At 45.2% G+C, this 26,974-nt stretch overlaps 1 protein-coding gene across 2 annotated transcripts in view; it reads right to left on the minus strand.

Moving 5' to 3' along the window:
- Window positions 1-231: 231 nt before the first annotated feature.
- Window positions 232-26,974, minus strand: part of chmp5b (charged multivesicular body protein 5b) — a 39,917-nt gene continuing 13,174 nt past the window's right edge. For both annotated transcript variants that reach the window (XM_072508996.1, XM_072508995.1), the window contains exons 2-8: window positions 11,580-11,684; window positions 10,665-10,711; window positions 10,482-10,575; window positions 10,179-10,250; window positions 4,334-4,442; window positions 1,822-1,937; window positions 232-740 (exon numbers count right to left, since the gene is read on the minus strand). In XM_072508996.1, coding sequence (XP_072365097.1) covers window positions 690-740; window positions 1,822-1,937; window positions 4,334-4,442; window positions 10,179-10,250; window positions 10,482-10,575; window positions 10,665-10,711; window positions 11,580-11,684 — 594 coding nt within the window. In that variant the 3' untranslated portion in view covers window positions 232-689. The remainder of the gene's footprint in view (window positions 741-1,821; window positions 1,938-4,333; window positions 4,443-10,178; window positions 10,251-10,481; window positions 10,576-10,664; window positions 10,712-11,579; window positions 11,685-26,974) is intronic.

Below are 26,974 nucleotides of genomic sequence, written 5' to 3' on the forward strand. Positions count from 1 at the left end.
ATTGTGAACTCGGTAGTTATTGCTAAAACGAATTTCACATCCTTAAGTGAGGGGACTGTCATACTACCCATTCGGCCTAGATTGTAACCTGTACATTAACGGTGAAGTCATTGTTTCAACCACACAAATTCAATTTTTAATATTTTATCTATCAAGATTTCTTCAATTCAACAAAAAAAGTTAGGAGTCAATTCTTCAGTTACATATTACATAGAAATAGATTTCAATTAGAAGGTTGCAATCATGTGAAAATTTATTGCAATAGTAAGAAAAGAGCTTTACAGATCTTAAATAGCCTGTCCATGCAACACGTTTATTAAAGTACATCAGGTCAACCAATTCCCATACAATGTTTTCCACAAACTAGTTTTCTGTATTATCATGCTTGGATTCATTGCAAATTAAAATATTAGATGAATACAAGTAATCATTGCAAGTTCACAGGCTGTAAGGGGCATACCATAAGTCAAAATTTGACAAGAGATTTCTTGCACATTATTTAAAGGAATCAAACAGAAACGTAAAAGCCCACCTGCAGTAACCATTAAGATGTATGATTCTTTCAAGCACAATTCCATAATGTAGTGACCAAGGTTGTGGTTAGTCCAGGTTTTGATGTTGGAATATATTAGCAAATAACAATATACATACAAAAATGTTTTAATTACAAACTTGCTTGAAAGCATGTGTTAAGTAGCAGGAATCTGAGGCAAACCAAATTCGTCCACCAGTACACCATCCTGAAAACACAAACAAGTATTGGGTGTTAGCTTAAAATAAATTTATGCTGCAATTGTATAAGGTGTTGGTGAGGCCACATCTGGAGTATTGTGTTCAGTTTTGGTCTCCTTACCTGAGAAAGGACATATTGGCACTGGAGGGAGTGCAGACGAGATTCACTAGGTTGATCCCAGAGTTGAGGGGATTAGATTATGACGAGAGGTTGAGTAGACTGGGACTGTACTCATTGGAGTTTAGAAGGATGTGGGGGGATCTTATTGAAACATATAAAATTATGAAGGGAATAGATAGGATAGATGCGGGCAGGTTGTTTCCACTGGTCGGGGAAAGCAGAACTAGGGGGCATAGCCTCAAAATAAGGGGAAGTAGATTTAGGACCGAGTTTAGGAGGAACTTCTTCACCCAAAGGGTTGTGAATCTCTGGAATTCCTTGCCCAGTGAAGCAGTTGAGGCTCCTTCTTTAAATGTGTTTAAGAAAAAGATAGATACCTTTCTAAAGAATAAAGGGATTCGGGGATATGGTGTACGGGCCAGAGAGTGGAGCTGAGTCCACAAAGATCAGCCATGATCTCATTGAATGGCGGAGCAGGCTCGAGAGGCCAGATGGCCTTCTCCTGTTCCTATATGTTCTAAATTCACTTTATTGCTGACAACACTTGAGTACTGTCCATGTAGAGACCGAAGTGTTGAGTAAGAGTGGGCTAAAAATCTAACAATATTAATTTCAACCTTCAGATAGCAGAATGGGAGATGCTAATGAATGTCAGCTTATCAAAACAGCAGGCATTACATATTGCACAACTAAAAGTGCTTACGGTTCTTAAAACATGTCACTGTTGTTCCCCACAAATTCTGATGAGACAGGTGACTTTTCCATCACTTGACAGATTGGGGATTGAGGGATCAATAGCTTTTGTAACAAAGGAACAATGGTGGCAACATATTATATGTTGAACAGACTAGCAACATTACTAAACAGCCGGGTTTTCTATTCAGTAAAATATACCTACTCCATAAATGCATGAATCTAATGGGAACATGCTTAAAGATAGGGTTTACACAGAATGTTATGAAACATACCTTGTTGGTTTTTGCGTCAGTGGGTACACCTTCAGGAATAGATGGTACAGATGCAGCATCATCTAGATAGGACAAGTCCTCGTCAGCTAAAAGCTCATCGCCCAATGCATCCAGCTCTGAATGTATGAAACAAGATAATTCAATGTAAATAAATGCAGATTTTCTAACAGTCACTAAAACAATGTGCTGACCTTGCTGAGGTAAGCATCTGTATATCCGAATCCTTTCCTACAATGCTTTACAACAAATCATTTGGAGCACGCAAGTGTCCTAACAGTGACTTGGGCACTAGATTTCTCTTCTATGCTGTCAGAGACACAATTGGACAAAAAGACTTTGAACGTACCATGTATGGAATCAAGACCTGGGCATCAATACAATGACCAACAGGATTGCATCAGATTAACATTTTGAGTAACTAATTTTATTAAGTGAAACAAAGTCAACTAAAATAATTTGCAATAAGTTGCATTTATGTCAATTCCCTATAGAACTTTCAGGAGTATCTAAATACAGAGTAGCCTCATGCATAAACTTGCCAAATGAACTGGACAAATTGTTTGTAACAACTGCATTTTCTGTCATTCATTCATGGAATGTAGTCATTGAGCGTTTGTTGCCCATCCCCACCTTCCATGAAAGAGGCGGTGAGCTGCCTTCTTGAACCACCACAGTGCTGTTAAATAGGAAGTTCCAGGAATTTGTCCCAGCAACAGAAGGAATGGTGATCTATTTCCAAGTCAGATGGTGTGTGACTTGGAGGGGAACTCTGGGTGATGGTGCTCCCATGCACCTACAATAATGCTCTTGATCTTCTAGGTCAGGGGTTCCCAAACCATGAGCTGTGGAACTCCTTGTGACCTACCAAGAGCATCGGGGAACCCAAGCATTCTCAATGTCAGCGCCCATTCTTTTTGCCACAAAATGGGTGTGAACACAGAAATTAAATGTAAACAAGCCTTTTCTAGCTATAAACATGCAAATTTTAATCTGGTAAAAATATAAAGTTCTCTGACTAAAAACATACAAGTCTTACCCTTTGCCATTCTTAATGGGAGGAATGCTGGAAAGCAGATTCCAATATCGGACATCCGTATTTCTCACACACTCACATCCTCACGATTTCTGGCTAATTCATGTCCTGCCTCTCTCGGCCTCACTGTTGGCTGCAAACTATTCTGTTCAGCAAAAGCGAGATGGAATAAATCAAGCCAGAGTAAGGCCTCTCGGAGCACTGGATGATGATAGGCTGATCAGCATCCAGTGCTCAAAGGGAACTTGCTCTGATCGGCCCATTTGATTTCTCCAATTCTTTTAGAATTCTGCGCATTTGAACCAGCGGTAGGTGCAGTTGAAGAAACCTTGGCGAATTGCTGCAGTGCATTTTGCAGATGGTACACACTGCAGGCTGTGTGTCAGTGGTGGAGGGAGTCAATGTTTAAGGTGGTGGATGGGGTGTCAATCAAGTCATCCACACAGTGTGCATAGTGAGTTGCTTCTTGGAGCTACATTCGTCCAGGCAAGTCATTTGCACTTCTGACCAGTGCCTTACAAATGGTGAAAAGGCTTTGCAAGGGTCAGGTGGACTTCCCATATAATATCCAGCCTCTGACTTGCTCTTTTGTGGGTTTTATGTGGCTGGTCTAGTTATGTTTCTGGTTAATGGTGACATCCCAGGAAGTGGTAGGAAATTCAACATTGGTAATGTTGTTGAAGGTCAAGGTGAAGTAGCTATATCGCACAAATGTTACTTGCCACTTAACAGCCCAAGTCTGAATATGGTGGAGGCTTTGCTGCACGTAGACATGGGCTGCTTCACGATCTCAAGAGTTGCAAAGGGACCATGCAATCATCAGCAAATGTGCCTACTTTTGACCTTATGATGGTGAGAACGTTATTGATGGAAGCTGAAGATGTACAAAAGCCTAGGAGCCCACCCTGAGGAACTCCTCCAGCAGTGTATTGAGGTAACTAGTCTCCCAAGAACCACAAATATCTTGAGAATTATGTCTAGCTACTGCTCTACTAAACAAGATTATAATTATGTTCAGATGCTCAACACTGACAGAAATTGTATCATGATACACGTATCCAATAATTTGGAAACACTGACATTATGCCAAAATTGTAGGGTAGCACGGTGGCACAGTGGTTAGCACTGTTGCATCACGGCACCGAGGACCCGGGTTTGATCCCGGCCCCCTGTCCCTGTGGAGTTTGCACATTCTCTCCCTGTCTGCATGGGTTTCACCTCAAAGGTATGCAGGGTAGGTGGATTGGCAACCCTAAATTACCCCTAAATTGGAAAAACAAATGACAAAATTGTAAGCAATAAAATAATTGAGGGTAACTTTGTGAACCTTTGCTACCAGCCCAAATCTTTGCTGGATTTAAGCATAGCTGAGAATAGAACTACAACATCAAACTCAAAAATCCACTTTGGTAGGGGAATCTCATGAAATTATAACCTTGTGCCAACTGTAGTTATAAATAATGAAGACTTCATTCTCACCAGCTTCCAGATCATCCTCATCAATCTCTGGTGTGCCATAACTGCGACTCAAGGCTTCTTGCACATCATTTGCTTCTTCCATCATGTCTTCCAATTGATCTTGTATGTTCTGTGAAGACCAATAATGGGTAAATCATAATGTGGCTACGTTAATGTACAGTACGAGGACGTTCTTACAAAGTTCATTGTTAGTCTAACTAGTAACAAAGTTACTACAGGTACTTCATGTAGCACTGGAAAGGTGCAATCCAAATAATAGTAATCTTACTTTCATTACTATTTGATTGGCTTGCCATGAATAGGTGCCAAATTGTGCAAATGAGCATAAGCATCTTAACTGCCAAGCACAGTTTAGACAACCAGAAGAATTCTAGAAGAAGCTATTTTTTTTTATTTTTTAAAAAGAATTATAAAACATTAGAGTCAAGTCAGATATTAAAATCAGCTACCATAATGATATGGACAGCTGGAAAGCAGCAATTAAATAAGCAGGTCACTTTAAAGAAATGCCAATTCCACTGAGCAGATAAACACTTACAAGCAGCTGTGTGGAAACCTTGATTGAGGAAATTTCCTCAAAAGACAGATGAACTAATCTGTGTGTTAGCCAACAGCATCTACAGCCCACAAGCCATGATACAGCTGAGTACATAACACATCAATGGAAGAGTAATCTTGGACAGTCTGAAACACGCCACCAGGCTTATCGCCACTGCCTTTGGTGTGGAGAACAGTCACAGGTTCAGAAAACAGTAAACTGACATGATAAAACGGTCAACAAATTAATCACAATTGACCTCCAGTCTTGATCCAGTCTTAGCTGTACACATTTCCATGAATTTAGTCAGATTCATATTTTCAGTTTGACTCCAAATAACCCCACTGAAATTCACTATTTAGGTTGGCTGGTTACCCACGGAGAATAATAGTGAAAGACATACACAGCATTTGATTTTGGTGCAGAGATTGTTTCTAAACAATTTATTTTATTTTAGCTCAAAGAAATTACGTTCAAATTTAAACAAACCACAAAGTTTGACATTGTTGACAGCAGAACGGTGTGGGGCTTGAAGTTACATGAAGAGTACAGAAGCTGGGCTTATTCTTCCCTGCTTTAAGAACAAGAGATCTACTAGATCTGGAAAACAAAAATTTCCAATGGCAGAAGGGATAGTGGACAGAGAACACAGATTTTAAGTAATTGGCAAAATAATCAGATGCAAGAGGAGGAGAAACGTATTTTTGGAAATGCAATGTCTAAAAGGTGTAGTAGAACAGATTCAATAATAACTTTGAAAAGGAAATGAACAAATACTTGAAGAGGTAAAATTCAGGGTAATTGTGAAAAGACAGTGGAGAGTTGCATTAATTGGATAGCTTTTCAAAGAGATAATGGGGTCAGTGGCCTCCTATGCTCTGTATAAATAAGTCTGTGATTATTATATCCAAACTTTGTATATATCAATGTAACACAGCTCTGAGCACTGCCAGAGGTGCTGGGCCCTTTGGATAATGCTCATCTAGTGCAGCACCATTTTGTTCCAATGGCTCATGTAGACATGGAAAATCGCAGGGCACTGTTAAAAGGAGAGGATGTTTTCTTGGTCAATGTTCCTCCTCAAACACCACCATGTCAAAAGACTTACTGCGGGAAAACAGCAGCAGCCAGAGCAGTGGCACCACGGCTGGCTCTGATGTTCAGAAGGGAGGGTCAAAGCGCAGAAGAGTAATAGTTATAGGGGACTCTATAGTCAGGGGCACAGATAGGCGCTTCTGTGGACGTGAAAGAGACTCCAGGATGGTATGTTGCCTCCCTGGTGCCAGGGTCCAGGATGTCTCCGAACGGGTAGAGGGAATCCTGAAGGGGGAGGGCAAACAGGCAGAGGCAGAGGTCGTTGTACATATTGGTACTAACGACATAGGCAGGAAGGGGCATGAGGTCCTGCAGCAGGAGTTCAGGGAGCTAGGCAGAAAGTTAAAAGACAGGACCTCGAGGGTTGTAATCTCGGGATTACTCCCTGTGCCACGTGCCAGTGAGGCTAGAAATAGGAAGATAGAGCAGACAAACACGTGGCTAAACAGCTGGTGTAGGAGGGAGGGTTTCTGTTATCTGGACCACTGGGAGCTCTTCCAGGGCAGGTGTGACCTGTATAAGATGGACGGGTTGCATCTAAACCGGAGAGGCATAAATATCCTGGCCGCGAGGTTTGCTAGTGTCACACGGGAGGGTTTAAACTAGTATGGCAGGGGGGTGGGCACGGGAGCAATAGGTCAGAAGGTGAGAGCATTGAGGGAGAACTAGGGAATAGGGACAGTGTGGCTCTGAGGCAGCGCAGACGGGGAGAAGTTGCTGAACACAGCGGGTCTGGTGGCCTGAAGTGCATATGTTTTAATGCAAGGAGCATTACGGGTAAGGCAGATGAACTTAGAGCTTGGATTACTACTTGGAACTATGATGTTGTTGCCATTACAGAGACCTGGTTGAGGGAAGGGCAGGATTGGCAGCTAAACGTTCCAGGATTTAGATGTTTCAGGCGGGATAGAGGGGGATGTAAAAGGGGAGGCGGAGTTGCGCTACTTGTTCAGGAGAGTATCACAGCTATACAGCGAGAGGACACCTCAGAGGGCAGTGAGGCTATATGGGTAGAGATCAGGAATAAGAAGGGTGCAGTCACAATGTTGGGGGTATACTACAGGCCTCCCAACAGCCAGCGGGAGATAGAGGAGCAGATAGGTAGACAGATTTTGGAAAAGAGTAAAAACAACAGGGTTGTGGTGATGGGAGACTTCAACTTCCCCAATATTGACTGGGACTCACTTAGTGCCAGGGGCTTAGACGGGGCAGAGTTTGTAAGGAGCATCCAGGAGGGCTTCTTAAAACAATATGTAAACAGTCCAACTCGGGAAGGGGCGGTACTGGACCTGGTATTGGGGAATGAGCCCGGCCAGGTGGTAGATGTTTCAGTAGGGGAGCATTTCGGTAACAGTGACCACAATTCAGTAAGTTTTAAAGTACTGGTGGACAAGGATAAGAGTGGTCCGAGGATGAATGTGCTAAATTGGGGGAAGGCTAATTATAACAATATTAGGCGGGAACTGAAGAACATAGATTGGGGGCGGATGTTTGAGGGCAAATCAACATCTGACATGTGGGAGGCTTTCAAGTGTCAGTTGAAAGGAATACAGGACAGGCATGTTCCTGTGAGGAAGAAAGATAAATACGGCAATTTTCGGGAACCTTGGATGACGAGTGATATTGTAGGCCTCGTCAAAAAGAAAAAGGAGGCATTTGTCAGGGCTAAAAGGCTGGGAACAGACGAAGCCTGTGTGGCATATAAGGAAAGTAGGAAGGAACTTAAGCAAGGAGTCAGGAGGGCTAGAAGGGGTCATGAAAAGGCATTGGCAAATAGGGTTAAGGAAAATCCCAAGGCTTTTTACACTTACATAAAAAGTAAGAGGGTAGCCAGGGAAAGGGTTGGCCCACTGAAGGATAGGCAAGGGAATCTATGTGTGGAGCCAGAGGAAATGGGCGAGGTACTAAATGAATACTTTGCATCAGTATTCACCAAAGAGAAGGAATTGGTAGATGTTGAGTCTGGAGAAGGGGGTGTAGATAGCCTGGGTCACATTGTGATCCAAAAAGACGAGGTGTTGGGTGTCTTAAAAAATATTAAGGTAGATAAGTCCCCAGGGCCGGATGGGATCTACCCCAGAATACTGAAGGAGGCTGGAGAGGAAATTGCTGAGGCCTTGACAGAAATCTTTGGATCCTCGCTGTCTTCAGGGGATGTCCCGGAGGACTGGAGAATAGCCAATGTTGTTCCTCTGTTTAAGAAGGGTGGCAGGGATAATCCCGGGAACTACAGGCCGGTGAGCCTTACTTCAGTGGTAGGGAAATTACTGGAGAGAATTCTTCGAGACAGGATCTACTCCCATTTGGAAGCAAATGGACGTATTAGTGAGAGGCAGCACGGTTTTGTGAAGGGGAGGTCGTGTCTCACTAACTTGATAGAGTTTTTCGAGGAGGTCACTAAGATGATTGATGCAGGTAGGGCAGTAGATGTTGTCTATATGGACTTCAGTAAGGCCTTTGACAAGGTCCCTCATGGTAGACTGGTACAAAAGGTGAAGTCACACGGGATCAGGGGTGAACTGGCAAGGTGGATACAGAACTGGCTAGGCCATAGAAGGCAGAGGGTAGCAATGGAGGGATGCTTTTCTAATTGGAGGGCTGTGACCAGTGGTGTTCCACAGGGATCAGTGCTGGGACCTTTGCTCTTTGTAGTATATATAAATGATTTGGAGGAAAATGTAACTGGTCTGATTAGTAAGTTTGCAGACGACACAAAGGTTGGTGGAATTGCGGATAGCGATGAGGACTGTCTGAGGATACAGCAGGATTTAGATTGTCTGGAGACTTGGGCGGAGAGATGGCAGATGGAGTTTAACCTGGACAAATGTGAGGTAATGCATTTTGGAAGGGCTAATGCAGGTAGGGAATATACAGTGAATGGTAGAACCCTCAAGAGTATTGAAAGTCAAAGAGATCTAGGAGTACAGGTCCACAGATCACTGAAAGGGGCTACACAGGTGGAGAAGGTAGTCAAGAAGGCATACGGCATGCTTGCCTTCATTGGCCGGGGCATTGAGTATAAGAATTGGCAAGTCATGTTGCAGCTGTATAGAACCTTAGTTAGGCCACACTTGGAGTATAGTGTTCAATTCTGGTCGCCACACTACCAGAAGGATGTGGAGGCTTTAGAGAGGGTGCAGAAGAGATTTACCAGAATGTTGCCTGGTATGGAGGGCATAAGCTATGAGGAGCGATTGAATAAACTCGGTTTGTTCTCACTGGAACGAAGGAGGTTGAGGGGCGACCTGATAGAGGTATACAAAATTATGAGGGGCATAGACAGAGTGGATAGTCAGAGGCTTTTCCCCAGGGTAGAGGGGTCAATTACTAGGGGGCATAGGTTTAAGGTGAGAGGGGCAAAGTTTAGAGTAGATGTACGAGGCAAGTTTTTTACGCAGAGGGTAGTGGGTGCCTGGAACTCACTACCGGAGGAGGTAGTGGAGGCAGGGACGATAGGGACATTTAAGGGGCATCTTGACAAATATATGAATAGGATGGGAATAGAAGGATACGGACCCAGGAAGTGTAGAAGATTGTAGTTTAGTCGGGCAGTATGGTCGGCACGGGCTTGGAGGGCCGAAGGGCCTGTTCCTGTGCTGTACATTTCTTTGTTCTTTGATTACAGCAGCTGCTTACTAAAGCCATGTCATTTTAAAGTAATTCTTAATATCCAAGTGCATAAGGAAAGTAAGAGGAATATCCAGTCAATTATAACAGGCAGCATACTAATCACCAACTGTTAATAGTCTTGTCCCAGGGCACTCATGTCCCTAGCAGCCTCAGAAATGGTGGGAACTAAGAGAAGAAATGCAACTCACCAACAAGATTAAGAACCAGATTAAAAAATCCAGGATATAAAAATATTGATAAATGATAAATTTAGAAATAAATACAAATAAATACAGAGACTGATAGAAGTGCAACTCTTCCCATAAAAAGCAGATTTGATTCAATCAATAATTTAAAATATGATGCTGATAGAGATTTTTGCTAGACAAAGATATAAAAGGATTTGGAGTCAAGGAGTTAAGATTCAGATTAGCCATGATCTCACTGAATGGTGAAACACGCTCTCTCGGCCGAACTCTGTTCTGACATGAACATTCCATTTGTTGTAGGAAATCAGTTTTAGTAATTATCCTGCTCTTTTTGTCAGTTGACCAATTTCAGTTAGAAATCACAGCAGTTATGACACAGGGGATATTACTTCACCTCAATTTGATCGATCTTGACTTGTTTGTAAGCTTTCTTCATTTCTTTGACACCAGTTTTCATTGCATCCACCTACACAACAAATCAAAAAATCAGTAAACACTGCACAATTCAATGACGTTTAGTTTAGAATAATTAACTCTATTTAGAAAATGGTGTTGGTTTCTTAATATAACTTGAGCATTTGCAACATTACTCCTTAATACAGTGAAGATCTCATTTTTACTTCTTCACATTAACTGTGTCCCATATGTATATGAACAATTTTACACTCAGTACTGCAGATATGGTATTTCATCTTACTGTGGTCTTTGTATCTTTCAGCGTCTGTATGGTATAATTGGCTTGTTCCATGTTGAATGACTGCTGCATTAGATTGTCCCTCTGTTGTTCATACCTATCATTGAACATGAAATACATTCAAAAATGTTTACTACTTAAATTATTTTGAGCACACTAAAATCAAGATTGGCTACAGAAACTCACATTCTCTTCTGCTTCAAAACTCGCATTGCTTTTTGCTTTACCATGTTCTAGAAGGCAAAAGAAATCATGAATGTTTTTTGCTAATGGTAATCAAGAGTACACAACCACTGTCTTTAGTTAAAAAAAACTCCCAAAAAGAGGCGGAGAGCGAAATCTTAATAGACCATTGCGGAGCATTTAACTAAATCTTAGATAATGACCCAGATCTTCCAAGGAGCAGCATTCATCATCAGATTGCTGCTCCACTTGAACTTTTCCTCACCTTGACGTCTCTCTGCATTTCTTATGCGTTCCAGGCCTAGGTTTCCCAGAAATGAGGAACACATGTGGAACCTCGGGGAGCACGATCGCAAAAAAAAAAAAAAAAAAAATTGGTGGAGATAAACAGGACATGCCCCCTTTTTATGACGCTAGCTGCCGTATAAGAAATTTAATGGTCCACCTTAAATGTTGGCAGGCTAAGGCATAGGTCAAAGGTAGTTGGGAGTTAGGGAAATAAGGGCATCAGTGAAAGAGTGACTGGGGTATCAGTTTTGTATTACACAGGAGTTAGACTAGTTTTTAATCTGTCTAACATTTCCTGGGTAACTATCCAGGTAAATACATTCGGAATTGTCTGAAGTCTCTGACTCCAACTCAGAGACATTGGTGGGGTGGGTCCTCGGGAAGCAGAAAGTCAAAATCTCTGGAACAATTCTTACGGGGCACACATGTCAGAACCTCTTCAGGATCCCAACATCCATCTGACTACAATTTGATAGTATTATCCATGTAAGGAATAGTACTTTATATCCCAGAATTTTAAATGCTTTAAATAAACTGCATTGATTTTAATCCCACATATAAAAATATATAGCAGAAAGCAAGGTTCTCGCTTTCATATTTTGTAATCACGAAGATTTATTAAATACTAACCTTAGATGCGCCATCTCTCATTTTCTTCATTTGGTCTTTGTATTTGGCCAATTCAACATCAAGCCTAGCAATTTTCTTATCGATAGATTCTGCTCGACCATCGACCTGAACGAAAAGACCAAATGTTTTTACGTTTCGCCATTCTTTTAAATAGAACTGATAGAAGAGGTGATGGAAATATGACAGGAATACAGCTCTGAGAATATACAAAATCTCTCATTTTTGAATTCAGTGTCCCCAATTTTTTTTTCCAATTAAGGGGCAATTTAGTATGGCCGATCCACCCACACTGCACATCTTTGGGCTGAGGGAGTGAGACCCACGCATATACGGGGAGAATGTGCAAACTCCACACGGACAGTGACCCGGGGCCAGGATCAAACCCGGGTCCTCCGCGCCATGGGGCAGCAATGCTACTGTGCCACCATACCGCTCAGTAGGAAATCTCTCTATCGATTTCTTTACACAGCAATTTGTTCCGCCTTAGAATACGCTGCCTGAAAGAATGGTGGAAGCGGATTCAATCAGAACTTCAGAAGGCAACTGCATCAATATTTGAAGGGGAAAACAATTAACAGGGCAATGGGGAAAAAGTGGGGCTAATTGAATAGTTGTACTAAAGAACTGGCACAGGCACAATGCACCAAATGATCTCCTCCTATGCTAAATCATACGATGATATACGACTCACCTGCAGCTGAAGTGATAGATGGGGGAACAGATGCACAAGGTTGGTGATGGGGACAGAAAAAGGGACAGAGAGGGGACACATGCGGAACCTCGAGGAGCTCTATCGCAAATGAGTGAGATGCAGAAGAGGAAGACAGAATGGGAGAGAAGTAGAGGATGAAGAAGGAGATGCAAGATAGGGTTGGAGTTAGCGATCATCCATGGAGTTGGGAAACATGATGTGGTGATGCCGGCGTTGGACTGGGGTGAGCACAGTAAAGAAGTCTTACAACACCAAGTTGAAGTCCAACAGGTTTGTCTGCAATCAGTAGCTTTCGGAGCTCAGCTCCTTCATCACCTGAGGAAGGAATTGCACTCCGAAAGCTGATGATGCCAAACAAACCTGTTGGACTTTAACCTGGTGTAGTAAGACTTCTTACTGCGGAGTTGGGGCAGGAAGGGATATTTAGGCATATACATTTACTAAATCTGTACATCTCATTCACTTTTTGAATGATGGTCTAGCTACCAATTCACCAAGACATTTCCAGTATACATTATAGATATGCAAAATTTTTGATTTGAACAGAACATAATTCAATCTTCAACCTAAAGATCAGCCTGCAGGTTAATGGCACATAAATTTATCTGTGGCCACAACGTGGTTTAACAATAGAACCTTTTCCTGCCATTCAAAATACTAATATTGCATTTTAGATATATGGTATTACTTTTATATTGTATGGGTGTCCCACTCCCAGACACAGAAACTGCTGCAGGTAAAAATGGACACTTAATTTTAACATGGAATGTGGTGACCGACTTACTGTTTTTAACATAAAATATTCCGGTCCATTTTATAAATAGTTGGTTAATTTGGCAAATTCGATTTCAGGGAATGCTTCTTGCAGCAGGTGGGCCCACATTAAAGAGTAACACAAATTTAAGATTTCAAATTAAATTAAAATAATCTGCACATTCTGTACGAATACTAAATATGAGAAAAACCACACTATACTGAAAAGTACAAGTGATCCTAGCAGTGGATCTCCTAATCAGAGCCAAATCGAGTAGCATTCACATTTATGACTATTGATTATTTATGTTCAAACTTGTCCAACCTAGTTTGATGGTAAAACTGCTTACTGACTGACTACATTTGTTTGGCTGGTTAAAAACAGAGGCTCTAATTTAGAAGTGCAAATAAATAACTGGCAAGCAGCAACATACACTGATCAGGCAACTAGTCAAAATAACTATTGCACCTGAATCATGCTACCACAGATGAACTTTAAAAAAAATATTAATATCATTTTTTGTTTTATAAATTTTAAAATAAAACCGATCTATACAAAACCAAATAAAATTTACAGACAAAAGACATTAAAACTAACACCTACACAACTCCCTACACCCTCCCTAACAACTGACAGTGATCAGATCCTTAAAATAAACTATGAAAGGTTGCCACCTCCGATTGGACCCGGATCCTCGGCGCCATGATGCAGCAGTGCTAACCCCTGCGTCACTATGCTGCCCTTTGCATTTGCTGAGTTGATTGAATATACAGTTTAACAACAGACAGCATAAATAGGACAGCTGCAATCTTAAAACACTAAAACCAACGAACACCAAATTTTACAATTGGGAAGGGTGTGGTGGGGGGGTGAAACCTGAGAGAAAGAAACGTACTCTACATAGAAACTACTTTGATAAACCCAAAATAACGTTATCCATATTTGAAATCTGCTACAGCAGAGATGAGCATGTTAAGTGAAAATATAAAATACCAGGAGGTACACAACTGCTTTGTGGATTATGTATTTAAAAAAACTTGACCGGTACACTGGCAAAATCTGTTGCAAGTGCTGGAGGTGATTAGAGTTCAGTGGAAAGATTGAAGAGTGATTGTAGTAGTTTGTCCCATGTACAGAGATACAATTAGGACAGGATTTGGGAAAACTGAACCTGGTGTAATCGCGAGTGGGTGAGATAATGCTACCTACAATCAGTATTGCTGTTCAACATCTCTGCGGAAGCCAAGATCAAAGATGCGCTTATACGAAGTACAGAAAGGTATCAAGTAGATCAACTGATGATGGTGGTAAGATTTGCAGATGACCAGGCCTAATGACTCGCACAGATCATCTAGATACTAATGAATAGAATGAAGGGGTGAAATTAAAATTAATGTAAAAACCAAAACAATTTTTAAACGTTTGAAGAAATAATGTTGTGGGAGTGGAGATCAAGATAAATATTCAGCCGCTGGAACAAGTACTACAATTTAAGTACCTTGGAAGCATCTTATCAGGAGACGTTTACAGCCATAAACAAATCATAAGTAGAATCGCAATGGCAAAGAAAATGCATTCTCCAAACAAAGAACTGTGAGCACTGGAATTAGTAGAGATGGTAAAAGAATTATCAAGACTGTGATTTGGAGTGTTGTTGTACAGGGCTGAAACGTAAATCTTGAGATACTGAAGTAGGATGGAGCAGGTCAGTTGCAGAGAACATAAGATCAATGAAGAGGCTCTCAGGATGGTGGATGAGGAACGATTGCTCGAGAATATCAAGAAAAGACAACAAGTTTGGACTGGCCATATTCTCAGGCATGGGAACCTGTGGAAGGAGATACTAAAGGACGATTCGAGGGATGCCGACCAAGAAGAAAAAAAGAGAATATTAGACAATTTGAAAGTGCAAGGCCCCTATCAGCAACTGAGGAGGAAAGTGCAAGATTGGGAAGTGTGGAGAAACGAGCTTAGGATGGCCTGGGGCAGATAATACTACCGGGGATATAAAAAAACTTCACTTACTGAGGCAAACTCGAGAAACTAGAGTTGTTCTCCTTATATTGGAGAAAATGAAGGGGAGATTTGACAGGAGTGTTCAAAATCATGAAGGACTTTAACAGAGTAAATAAGTTATGATCTCAAATGCCCTAACTGAAAGGATGGTAGAAGTAGATTTAATAACTTTCAAAATGGAGCTGAACGAATACCCAAAGTAAACATTTTCAGGAGGACGGGGAAAGGGCAAACGAATGGGACTAACCGAATAGCACTTTTACAGAGCCAACAAACATTGTGGGTCATGTGGCATCATTCTGTATTGTATTATTCTATTTTGTTACTTGCCTTGAAAAGTGTATTACAGGTTGTTTTTTCTTCTCTGTAGAAATAAAAGCGAGAAAGAGACAAGCGGGTAGCAAAGTCAACAAAGAACGGAAATCACAGAACCAAGAAGCTACCACAGCAGAACAAAAGTACAATTGAAATCTCAAGTAGCAAGACTGCAAGTTTTGTTCAGTGTCGCTTCATGTGACCCCTCAAACCTTTCCATTCTTCAGTGCGAGTAAAGAGTAACATAAACCAGATTTTGGGGTACAGGGAGGAAAAAGTGTAGTCCAGAAGTGTAAAATGGTGGTTACGTTGCCTCAAATAAACAGTAAACATCTACAAGGGCGTGCTGCACTGTTGGAGGTGCAGTCTTCTGGGTGAGATGTTAAACCCGCCTGTCTCCTCAGATGGGTGTAAAAGATCCCAGCACATTACTTCAAAAGAAGATGAAATATTCCCATCATTCATCACATTGCTGTTTGTAGAAGCTTGTTGTGCATAAACAGGCAGTCACATTTCCTTACATTAGAACAGGAACAACAAAAGTACATTGTATTTGTTCTTAGGATGTGAGCATCATTGGCATAAACCAGAGATTATTGCCCATCCCGTGCTGCCCTTGAGAAGATGGTGGTGAGCCACCTTCCCTAACCGCTACAGTTCATGTCCTGTAGGTACACCTGCGGTGCTGTAAGGGAGTTCTTGTATTTTGACCCAACAACAGCGATAAGTTTCAAATCATGACAGCGTGCGACTTTGAGAGGGACTTGCAGATGATGGTGTTTCCATGCATCCACTGCTGTTATTCTTCTGTGGTAGAGGTTGAGAATTTGGAAGGTGCTGTATAAAGTGCTTTGGCGAGCTGCTAAAGTGCATCTTGGAGATCAGGGTTTTTTCAAACTAAGGGTCGTGAGCGGGGCAATCAGTTGCAGGGTTCCCGATCATGGAGGAAGAGGCCACTGGCTGCAACCGGCTTGTAAATGGAGGGTGCCGGCTGCGACCGGCTTGCAAATGGAGAATGCCGGCGGCCATCGGCTTGTAAATGGAGAGTGCCGGCAGCTACCAGCTTGTAAATGGAGAGTGCCGGCAGCTACCAGCTTGTAAATGGAGAGTGCCGGCCGCGACCGGCTTGTAAATGGAGAGTGGCGGCCGCAACCGGCTTGTAAATGGAGTGTGCTGGCAGCTACCAGCTTGTAAATGGAGAGTGGCGGCCGCAACCGGCTTGTAAATGGAGAGTGCCGGCAGCTACCAGCTTGTAAATGGAGAGTGGCGGCCGCGACCGGCTTGTAAATGGAGAGTGGCGGCCGCGACCGGCTTGTAAATGGAGAGTGGCGGCTGCGACCGGCTTGTAAATGGAGAGTGGCGGCTGCGACCGGCTTGTAAATGGAGAGTGGCGGCCGCGACCGGCTTGTAAATGGAGAGTGGCGGCTGCGACCGGCTTGTAAATGGAGAGTGGCGGCCGCGACCGGCTTGTAAATGGAGAGTGCAGGCCGCGACCGGCTTGTAAATGGAGAGTGCCGGCCGCAACCGGCTTGTAAATGAAGAGTGCCGGCTGCAATCGGCTTGTAAATGGAGAGTGGCGGCTGCGACCGGCTTGTAAATGGAGAGTGGCGGCAGCTACCAGCTTGTAAATGGAGAGTGGCGGCCGCAACCGGCTTGTAAATGGAGAGTGCCGGCAGCTACCAGCTTGTAAATGGAGAGTGGCAGCCGCAACCGGCTTGTAATTGGAGAGTGGCGGCCGCGACCGGCTTGTAAATGGAGAGTGGCGGCTGCGACCGGCTTGTAATTGGAGAGTGGCGGCAGCTACCAGCTTGTAAATGGAGAGTGGCGGCCGCAACCGGCTTGTAATTGGAGAGTGGCGGCTGCGACCGGCTTGTAAATGGAGAGTGGCGGCCACGACCGGCTTGTAAATGGAGAGTGCCGGCTGCGACCGGCTTGTAATTGGAGAGTGGCGGCTGCGACCGGCTTGTAAATGGAGAGTGCCGGCTGCGACCGGCTTGTAAATGGAGAGTGGCGGCCGCAACCGGCTTGTAAATGGAGAGTGGCGGCCGCAACCGGCTTGTAAATGGAGAGTGCCGGCAGCTACCAGCTTGTAAATGGAGAGTGCCGGCCGCGACCGGCTTGTAAATGGAGAGTGGCGGCCGCAACCGGCTTGTAAATGGAGTGTGCTGGCAGCTACCAGCTTGTAAATGGAGAGTGGCGGCCGCAACCGGCTTGTAAATGGAGAGTGCCGGCAGCTACCAGCTTGTAAATGGAGAGTGGCGGCCGCGACCGGCTTGTAAATGGAGAGTGGCGGCCGCGACCGGCTTGTAAATGGAGAGTGGCGGCTGCGACCGGCTTGTAAATGGAGAGTGGCGGCTGCGACCGGCTTGTAAATGGAGAGTGGCGGCCGCGACCGGCTTGTAAATGGAGAGTGCAGGCCGCGACCGGCTTGTAAATGGAGAGTGCCGGCCGCAACCGGCTTGTAAATGAAGAGTGCCGGCTGCAATCGGCTTGTAAATGGAGAGTGGCGGCTGCGACCGGCTTGTAAATGGAGTGTGGCGGCCGCAACCGGCTTGTAAATGGAGAGTGGCGGCAGCTACCAGCTTGTAAATGGAGAGTGGCGGCCGCAACCGGCTTGTAAATGGAGAGTGCCGGCAGCTACCAGCTTGTAAATGGAGAGTGGCAGCCGCAACCGGCTTGTAATTGGAGAGTGGCGGCTGCGACCGGCTTGTAATTGGAGAGTGGCGGCAGCTACCAGCTTGTAAATGGAGAGTGGCGGCTGCGACCGGCTTGTAAATGGAGAGTGGCGGCCGCGACCGGCTTGTAAATGGAGAGTGCCGGCTGCGACCGGCTTGTAATTGGAGAGTGGCGGCTGCGACCGGCTTGTAATTGGAGAGTGGCGGCTGCGACCGGCTTGTAAATGGAGAGTGGCGGCCGCAACCGGCTTGTAAATGGAGAGTGCCGGCTGCGACCGGCTTGTAAATGGAGAGTGCCGGCTGCGACCGGCTTGTAAATGGAGAGTGGCGGCCGCGACCGGCTTGTAAATGGAGAGTGCCGGCTGCGACCGGCTTGTAATTGGAGAGTGGCGGCTGCGACCGGCTTGTAAATGGAGAGTGGCGGCCGCAACCGGCTTGTAAATGGAGTGTGCCGGCTGCGACCGGCTTGTAAATGGAGAGTGGCGGCCGCAACCGGCTTGTAAATGGAGAGTGCCGGCAGCTACCAGCTTGTAAATGGAGAGTGCCGGCTGTGACCTGCTTGTAAATGGAGAGTGCCGGCTGCGACCGGCTTGTAAATGAAGAGTGCCGGCTGCAACCGGCTTGTAAATGGAGAGTGGCGGCTGCAACCGGCTTGTAAATGGAGAGTGGCGGCTGCGACCGGCTTGTAAATGAAGAGTGCCGGCTGCAATCGGCTTGTAAATGGAGAGTGGCGGCTGCAACCGGCTTGTAAATGGAGAGTGGCGGCTGCGACCGGCTTGTAAATGGAGAGTGGCGGCCGCAGCCGGCTTGTAAATGGAGAGTGGCGGCCGCGACCGACTTGTAATTGGAGAGTGCCGGCTGCGACCGGCTTGTAAATGGCGAGTGCCGGCCGCAACCGGCTTGTAAATGGAGAGTGGCGGCCGCAACCGGCTTGTAAATGGAGAGCGGCGGCCGCAACCGGCTTGTAAATGGAGAGTGCCGGCAGCTACCAGCTTGTAAATGGAGAGTGGCGGCCGCAACCGGCTTGTAAATGGAGAGTGGCGGCCGCAACCGGCTTGTAATTGGAGAGTGCCGGCCGCGACCGGCTTGTAAATGGAGAGTGGCGGCCGCAACCGGCTTGTAAATGGAGAGTGCCGGCAGCTACCAGCTTGTAAATGGAGAGTGGCGGCCGCGACCGGCTTGTAATTGGAGAGTGCCGGCCGCAACCGGCTTGTAAATGGAGAGTGGCGGCAGCTACCGGCTTGTAAATGGAGAGTGCCGGCTGCGACCGGCTTGTAATTGGAGAGTGCCGGCAGCTACCAGCTTGTAGATGGAGAGTGGCGGCTGCGACCGGCTTGTAATTGGAGAGTGGCGGCCGCAACCGGCTTGTAAATGGAGAGTGGCAGCCGCAACCGGCTTGTAAATGGAGAGTGGCAGAGGCTACCAGCTTGTAATTGGAGAGTGGCGGCCGCAACCGGCTTGTAATTGGAGAGTGGCAGCCGCAACCGGCTTGTAATTGGAGAGTGTCGGCCGCAACCGGCTTGTAAATGGAGAGTGGCGGCCGCAACCAGCTTGTAAATGGAGAGTGGCGGCAGCTACCAGCTTGTAAATGGAGAGTGGCGGCCGCAACCGGCTTGTAAATGGAGAGTGGCGGCAGCTACCAGCTTGTAAATGGAGAGTGGCGGCTGCGACCGGCTTGTAATTGGAGAGTGCCGGCCGCAACCGGCTTGTAAATGGAGAGTGGCGGCCGCAACCGGCTTGTAATTGGAGAGTGCCGGCAGCTACCAGCTTGTAAATGGAGAGTGTCGGCTGCGACCGGCTTGTAAATGGAGAGTGCCGGCAGCTACCAGCTTGTAAATGGAGAGTGGCGGCTGCGACCGGCTTGTAATTGGAGAGTGGCAGCAGCTACCAGCTTGTAAATGGAGAGTGGCGGCCGCGACTGGCTTGTAAATGGAGAGTGGCGGCTGCGACCGGCTTGTAAATGGAGAGTGGCGGCCGCAACCGGCTTGTAATTGGAGAGTGGCGGCCGCAACTGGCTTGTAATTGGAGAGTGGCGGCTGCGACCGGCTTGTAAATGGAGAGTGGCGGCCGCAACCGGCTTGTAATTGGAGAGTGCCGGCCGCAACCGGCTTGTAAATGGAGAGTGGCGGCCGCAACCGGCTTGTAAATGGAGAGTGGCGGCCGCAACCGGCTTGTAAATGGAGAGTGCCGGCAGCTACCAGCTTGTAATTGGAGAGTGGCGGCTGCGACCGGCTTGTAATTGGAGAGTGGCAGCCGCAACCGGCTTGTAAATGGAGAGTGCCGGCAGCTACCAGCTTGTAATTGGAGAGTGCCGGCAGCGAGCGGCTTGTAAACGGAGAGTGCCGGCCGCAACCGGCTTGTAAGTTGAAAGTGCTGGCCCCGACAGTCTTATAAATGTAGAATGCCGGCTGCGATCGGCTTTTTAAATGGAATGATGCAATCTGCCAGCCAGAAGCAGGTCATGCGCCAGCCACATACATTGACGTTACGCGCCCTGTACGTCCGTGCTTTGGGCGCAAGATCAGAGGAAAGAGTCTTACATTTTCCAGCTGCAAGCAAGGAACAGGGCTGTGAAGAACTAAAGATGGATCATTTTAAACAAAGAGAAAACTGAAATCGCAAACAGCAGTGTATGCCTTTGTTAATTGTGTCAATGCAAATCAAGATGCAAAGTCCATGTGTGCTATTATGCAGGGAAGTCCTGGCAAATGAACATTTAAAACCCTCAAAACTGCAAAGACATTTGAAGACCAAATATGGCGAGCTCAAGGACAAACATTTTGATTTTTTTCAATGGATGCAGTGAGAATTTAAATCATCAGCTGAAGTTCTTAGCAGAAATGTAACATTGAAAAACAAAGCAAGTGAGATTGTGAGGACCAAGCAGGCTCACTTGTTGCGTTAAAGGTAAGCAAAAATGGTGGGTCACGAAGGCTGGCCGGCGTGGGCTGCGAAGTCCGGCCGATTGGTAAAAGTAGGTTCCGGGGGGGAAAAATGTGAAAAACACTTGTGGATTGTACACACTGCTATCACTGTGCGCTGGTGATGAATGGGATGAATGTTGAAAGTGTGGATCAGGTGTTGAGCAAGGGGACTGCTTTGTCTTGAATGGTGCCAAGTTTCAAAATTGTTGGTGCTGCACTCATCCAGGCAAGTGGACAGTATTTCATCTCGCTCCTCACTTGTGTCTTGTAGATGGTGGGCATGGAGACTTAGGAAATGAGTTACTTGCCTCTGAATTCCCAGTCTCGGACTGGTTCTTAGCACAGTATTTACATAGCTAGCCCAGTTACGTTTCTAATTATTGGTAACCCCTACAGTATATTGATAGTGGTGGATTAAGCAATGATAACATCATTGAATCTCACAGGGAGGTAGATAGATTCTCTCTTGTTTGGGATAGCCATTGCCTCGTACTTTTGTGGAATATACTTGATGCTGATCAGCCCACCCATGAATGTTATCCAGGTCTGGTTAGCCTAACATCAGTAGTAGGGAAAATGCTAGACTCTATTATAAAGAATGTGATAACAGGACACTTAGAAAATACCAATAGAATTAAACAAAGTCAACATGAATTTATTAAAGAGAAATCATGTTTGACTAATCCACTGCAGGCTTTTGAGGACTTAACAAGTAAAATAGATACGGGTGAACCAGTGGAAGTGGTGTATTTGGATTTCCAGAAAGCTTTTGATAAAGACCCACATAAGAGGTTTGTGTGCAAAATTAAAGCACATGGGATTGGGGGGTAATATATTGGCATGAGAATTGGTTAGCAGACAGGAAACAGTAGGAATATTTTTCGAAGTGACAGGCGATAACAAGTGGGGTCTCACAGGGACCAATGCTTGGGCCCCTGCTATTCACAATACATCAATGATTTGGATGAGGGAACCAAATGTAATATTTCCAAGTTTGCTGGTGACACAAAACTGGGAATATGAGTGTTGTGGAGGATAAGATGCTTCAAGGTGATTTAGACAAGTTTAAAAAAATAATAAAATTAGAGTACCCAATTATTTTTTTCCAATCAAGGGGCATTTTAGCGCGGCCAATCCACCTAACTTGCACATATTTGGGTTTTGGCGGTGAAACCTACGCAAACACGGGTAAATGTGCAAACTCCACACAGACAGTGACCCGGGGCCGGGATCAAACCCGGGCCCGCAGTGCTAACCACTGCGCCACCTTGCCACCCTGTAATTTAGACGAGTGAGCAAACATATGGCAGATGCAGTGTAACATGGATAAATGTGACGTTTTTCCACTTCAGATGGAGAAACTGAATGGCAGACTATTATTTAAATGGTGATAGATTGGGAAATGTTGATAGAACATAGAAAAATACAGCACAGAACAGGCCCTTCGGCCCACGATGTTGTGCTGAACTTTTGTCCTAGATTAAGAACAAATTAATCTACACTCCATCATTCTACCGTAATCCATGTACCTATCCAATAGCCGCTTGAAGGTCCCTAATGTTTCCGACTCAACTACTTCCACAGGCAGTGCATTCCACGCCTCTACTACTCTATAGGTAAAGAACCTACCTCTGACATCCCCTCTATATCTACCACCATTCACTTTAAATTTATGTCCCTTGTAATGGTTTGTTCCACCCGGGAAAAAAGTCTCTGTCTATTCCCCTGATCATCTTATAAACCTCTATCAAGTCGCCCCTCATCCTTCTCCATTCTAATGAGAAAAGGCCTAGCACCCTCAACCTTTCCTCATAAGACCTACTCTCCATTCCAGGCAATATCCTGGTAAATCTCCTTTGCACCTTTTCCAAAGCTTCCACATCCTTCCTAAAATGAGGCGACCAGAACTGCACACAGTACTCCAAATGTGGCCTTACCAAGGTTTTGTACAGCTGCATCATCACCTCACGGCTCTTAAATTCAATCCCTCTGCTAATGAACGCTAGCACACCATAGGCCTTCTTCACAGCTCTATCCACTTGAGTGGCAACTTTCAAAGATGTATGAACATAGACCCCAAGATCTCTCAGCTCCTCCACATGGCCAAGAACCCTACCGTTAACCCAGTATTCCGCATTCATATTTGTCCTTCCAAAATGGACAACCTCACACTTTTCAGGGTTAAACTCCATCTGCCACTTTTCAGCCCAGCTCTGCATCCTATCTATGTCTCTTTCCAGCCAACAACAGCCCACCTCACTGTCCACAACTCCACCAATCTTCGTATCGTCTGCAAATTTACTGACCCACCCTTCAACTCCCTCATCCAAGTCATTAATGAAAATCACAAACAGCGGAGGACCCAGAACTGATCCCTGCGGTACACCACTGGTAACTGGGATCCAGGCTGAATATTTGCCATCCACCACCGCTCTCTGACTTCTATCGGTTAACCAGTTCGTTATCCAACTGGCCAAATTTCCCACTATCCCATGCCTCCTTACTTTCTGCACAAGCCTACCATGGGGAACCTTATCAAATGCCTTACTAAAATCCATGTACACTACATTCACTGCTTTACCTTCATCCACATGCTTGGTCACCTCCTCAAAGAATTCAATAAGACTTGTGAGGCAAGACCTACCCCTCACAAATCCGTGCTGACTATCCCTAATCAAGCAGTGTCTTTCCATTACTTTGCTTACCACCGAAGAAAGACTAACTGGCCTGTAATTCCCAGGGTTATCCCTATTCCCTTTTTTAAACAGGGGCACGACATTCGCCACTCTCCAATCCCTTGGTACCATCCCTGTTGACAGTGAGGATGAAAAGATCATTGCCAACGGCTCTGCAATTTCATCTCTTGCTTCCCATAGAATCCTTGGATATATCCCGTCAGGCCCGGGGGACTTGTCTATCCTCAAGTTTTTCAAAATGCCCAACATATCTTCCTTCCTGACAAGTATCTCCTCGAGCTTAGCAGTCTGTTTCACACCGTCTTCTCCAACAATATATGTCCCCTCTCATTCGTAAATACTGAAGAAAAGTACTCGTTCAAGACCTCCCCTATCTCTTCAGACTCAATACTCAATCTCCCGCTACTGTCCTTGATCGGACCCACCTTCGCTCTCGTCATTCTCATATTTCTCACATATGTGTAAAAGGCCTTGGGGTATTCCTTGATCCTACCCGCCAAAGATTTTTCATGCCCTCTCTTAGCTCTCCTAATCCCTTTCTTCAGTTCCCTCCGGCTATCTTGTATCCCTCCAACGCCCTGTCTGAACCTGGTTTCCTCAGCCTTACATAAGTATCCTTCTCTTCCTCTTAACAAGACATTCAACCTATTTTGTCAACCATGGTTCCCTCACTCAACCATCTCTTCCCTGCCTGACAGGGACATACATATCAAGGACATGTAGTACCTGTTCCTTGAACAAGTTCCACATTTCAATTGTGTCCTTCCCTGACAGCCTATGTTCCCAACTTATGCACTTCAGTTCTTGTCAGATAGCATCGTATTTACCCTTCCCCCAATTGTAAACCTTGCCCTGTTGCACGCACCTATCCCTCTCCATTACTAAAGTGAAAGTCACAGAATTGTGGTCACTATCTCCAAAATGCTCCCCCACTAACAAATCTATCACTTGCCCTGGTTCATTACCAAGTGCCAAATCCAATATGGCCTCCCCTCTGGTCGGACAATCTACATACTGTGTTAGAAAAGCTTCCTGGACACACTGCACAAACACCACCCCACCCAAACTATTTGATCTAAAGAGTTTCCACTCAATATTTGGGAAGTTGAAGCCACCTGCACTGTCTGCCTGTTCATTTTCTTTCCCCTGACTGTAACCCAACTATTCTTGTCCTGTACCTTGGGTGTGGCTACCTCCCTGTAACTCTTCTCTATTACCGCCTCTGCTTCCCGGATGATCCGAAGTTCATCCAGCTATAGCTCCAGTTCCCTAACACGGTCTCTGAGAAGCTGGAATTAGGTGCACTTCCCGCAGGTATAGTCAGCGGGGACACCGGTGGTATCCCTCACCACCCACATCCTACAAGAGAAGCATGCAACTGGCCTAGCCTCCATCCCCTCTTACCTTACAGAATATAGCTGCCCTGTGGAGCGACTGGAACTCCGCCCTCCGACTCTGCTCCCAGTCAGCTGCACTCTCTGTAAACTCCCGGCTCCCTTCACGCTCTTTGAGGAAATGAAATGAAAGGAACACCTTACTCCCTCCTCACCTAACTCCCTCAGTCACCAAACTCTCACTATAGCACTCAAATGCACCCCCATTCAGCACTCCCTGTCACCAAATTCTCACTATAGCACTCAAATGCACTCAAATTCAGCACTCCCTGTCACCAAACTCTCACTATAGCACTCAAATGCACTCAAATTCAGCACTCCCTGTCACCAAACTCTCACTATAGCACTCAAATGCACCCAAATTCAGCACTCCCTGTCACCAAACTCTCACCATAGCACTCAAATGCACCCAAATTCAGCACTCAGTGCAAACAAAGTCTGCACTGTAGCTGGCTCACCTTTATACTGGGACTCTAGCCTCGGAAATCTGGCTTAATCCAATTAACTAATTAACAAGCTCCAGCTGCAAGTAGCTACAAGTAGAACCTTTGTTTAAAGCTGATTGAAAACTCACCTTCTTCAAAACCAAACAGCAACTTTTAAGTTAATTAACTAAATAAAAGACCAGGCTTTAGATAAAAATGAACCCTTAATATCCCTGTCACTATAGCACTCAAATGCACCCATATTCAGCACTCAGTGCAAACGCAGTCTGCACTGCAGCTGGCTCACCTTTATACTGTGACTCTAGCCTCTGAAAACTAGCCTAATCCAATTAACTAATTAACAAGCTCAGGAGTCTCGTCAGAGAAAAACAGCAAGTTCATTGGCTAGTAAGTAATTGCTAATTTGCATTACCCATTCTAATTTACTTTCAGATTAAAGGTAAAAAAAGAAAACATTTACAGATTAGAAAGTCTAAACACCAGCTGGAAATTTAAAATTAAAAAAAATAATTAAAAACAAATTAACTATAACAGAGATGCAGGCCAGGCAATGTGTTGTATTTGCATGATGTAGGAGCTGGCGTGGACCTCTGTGGTTCCTTGTGAACACATCTGTAGCATGTGTCGGTTGCTTGAGGAACTTCGGGTCAGAGTTGATGAGCTGGAGTCTGAGCTTCAGATCCTGCAACACATCAGGGAGGGGGAAGAGTTACCTGGACGCTGTGTTTCAAGAGGCAGTCACACCCCTTAGATGAACGTCCTTGCATTCGGCCAGTGGTCAGGGACAGGAGGGTGCGACTATGAATGAGGTAGGGTTGCAGGAGCCTGAATCCTTGTCCAACAGGTTTGAGATTCTTGCTCTCTGTGTGATTGAGAGCAGGGACTGTGGGGAGGATGAGCAAACTGACCACGGCACGGTAGCAGAGTGGTTAGCACAGTTGCTTCACAGCTCCAGGGTCCCAGGTTTGATTCGCCGCTGGGTCACTGTCTGAGCGGAGTCTGCACGTTCCCCCCCGTGTCTGCGTGGGTTCCTCTGGGTGCTCCGGTTTCCTCCCACAGTCCAAAGATGTGCAGGTTAGGTGGATTGGCCATGTTAAATTGCCCTTGGGTTAGGTAGTACTGGTTTACAGGGATAGGATGGCGGCAAGGGCTTAAGTGGGGTGCTCTTTCCAGGAGCCGGTGCAGACCCGATGGATCAAATGGCCTCCTTCTGCACTGTAAATTCGATGATCCAAGAGCACCATGGTACAGGGAGCCATTCAAGTGGGGAGAGACAAAAGAAATGTAGTCGTAATTGGGATAGTATTTTTTTTATTTTTTTGTTTAAATTTAGAAGGTCGACTTCTTTTTTTCCCAATTAAGGGGCAATTTAGCCTGGCTAGTTCACCGACCCTGCACATCTTTTGGGTTATGGTGTTGAGACCCATGCAGACGCAGGGAGAACAGTAGCACAGTGGTTAGCA

Source organism: Scyliorhinus torazame, chromosome 6 (genome assembly GCF_047496885.1).
Source record: "Scyliorhinus torazame isolate Kashiwa2021f chromosome 6, sScyTor2.1, whole genome shotgun sequence".
NCBI lineage: Eukaryota > Metazoa > Chordata > Chondrichthyes > Carcharhiniformes > Scyliorhinidae > Scyliorhinus > Scyliorhinus torazame.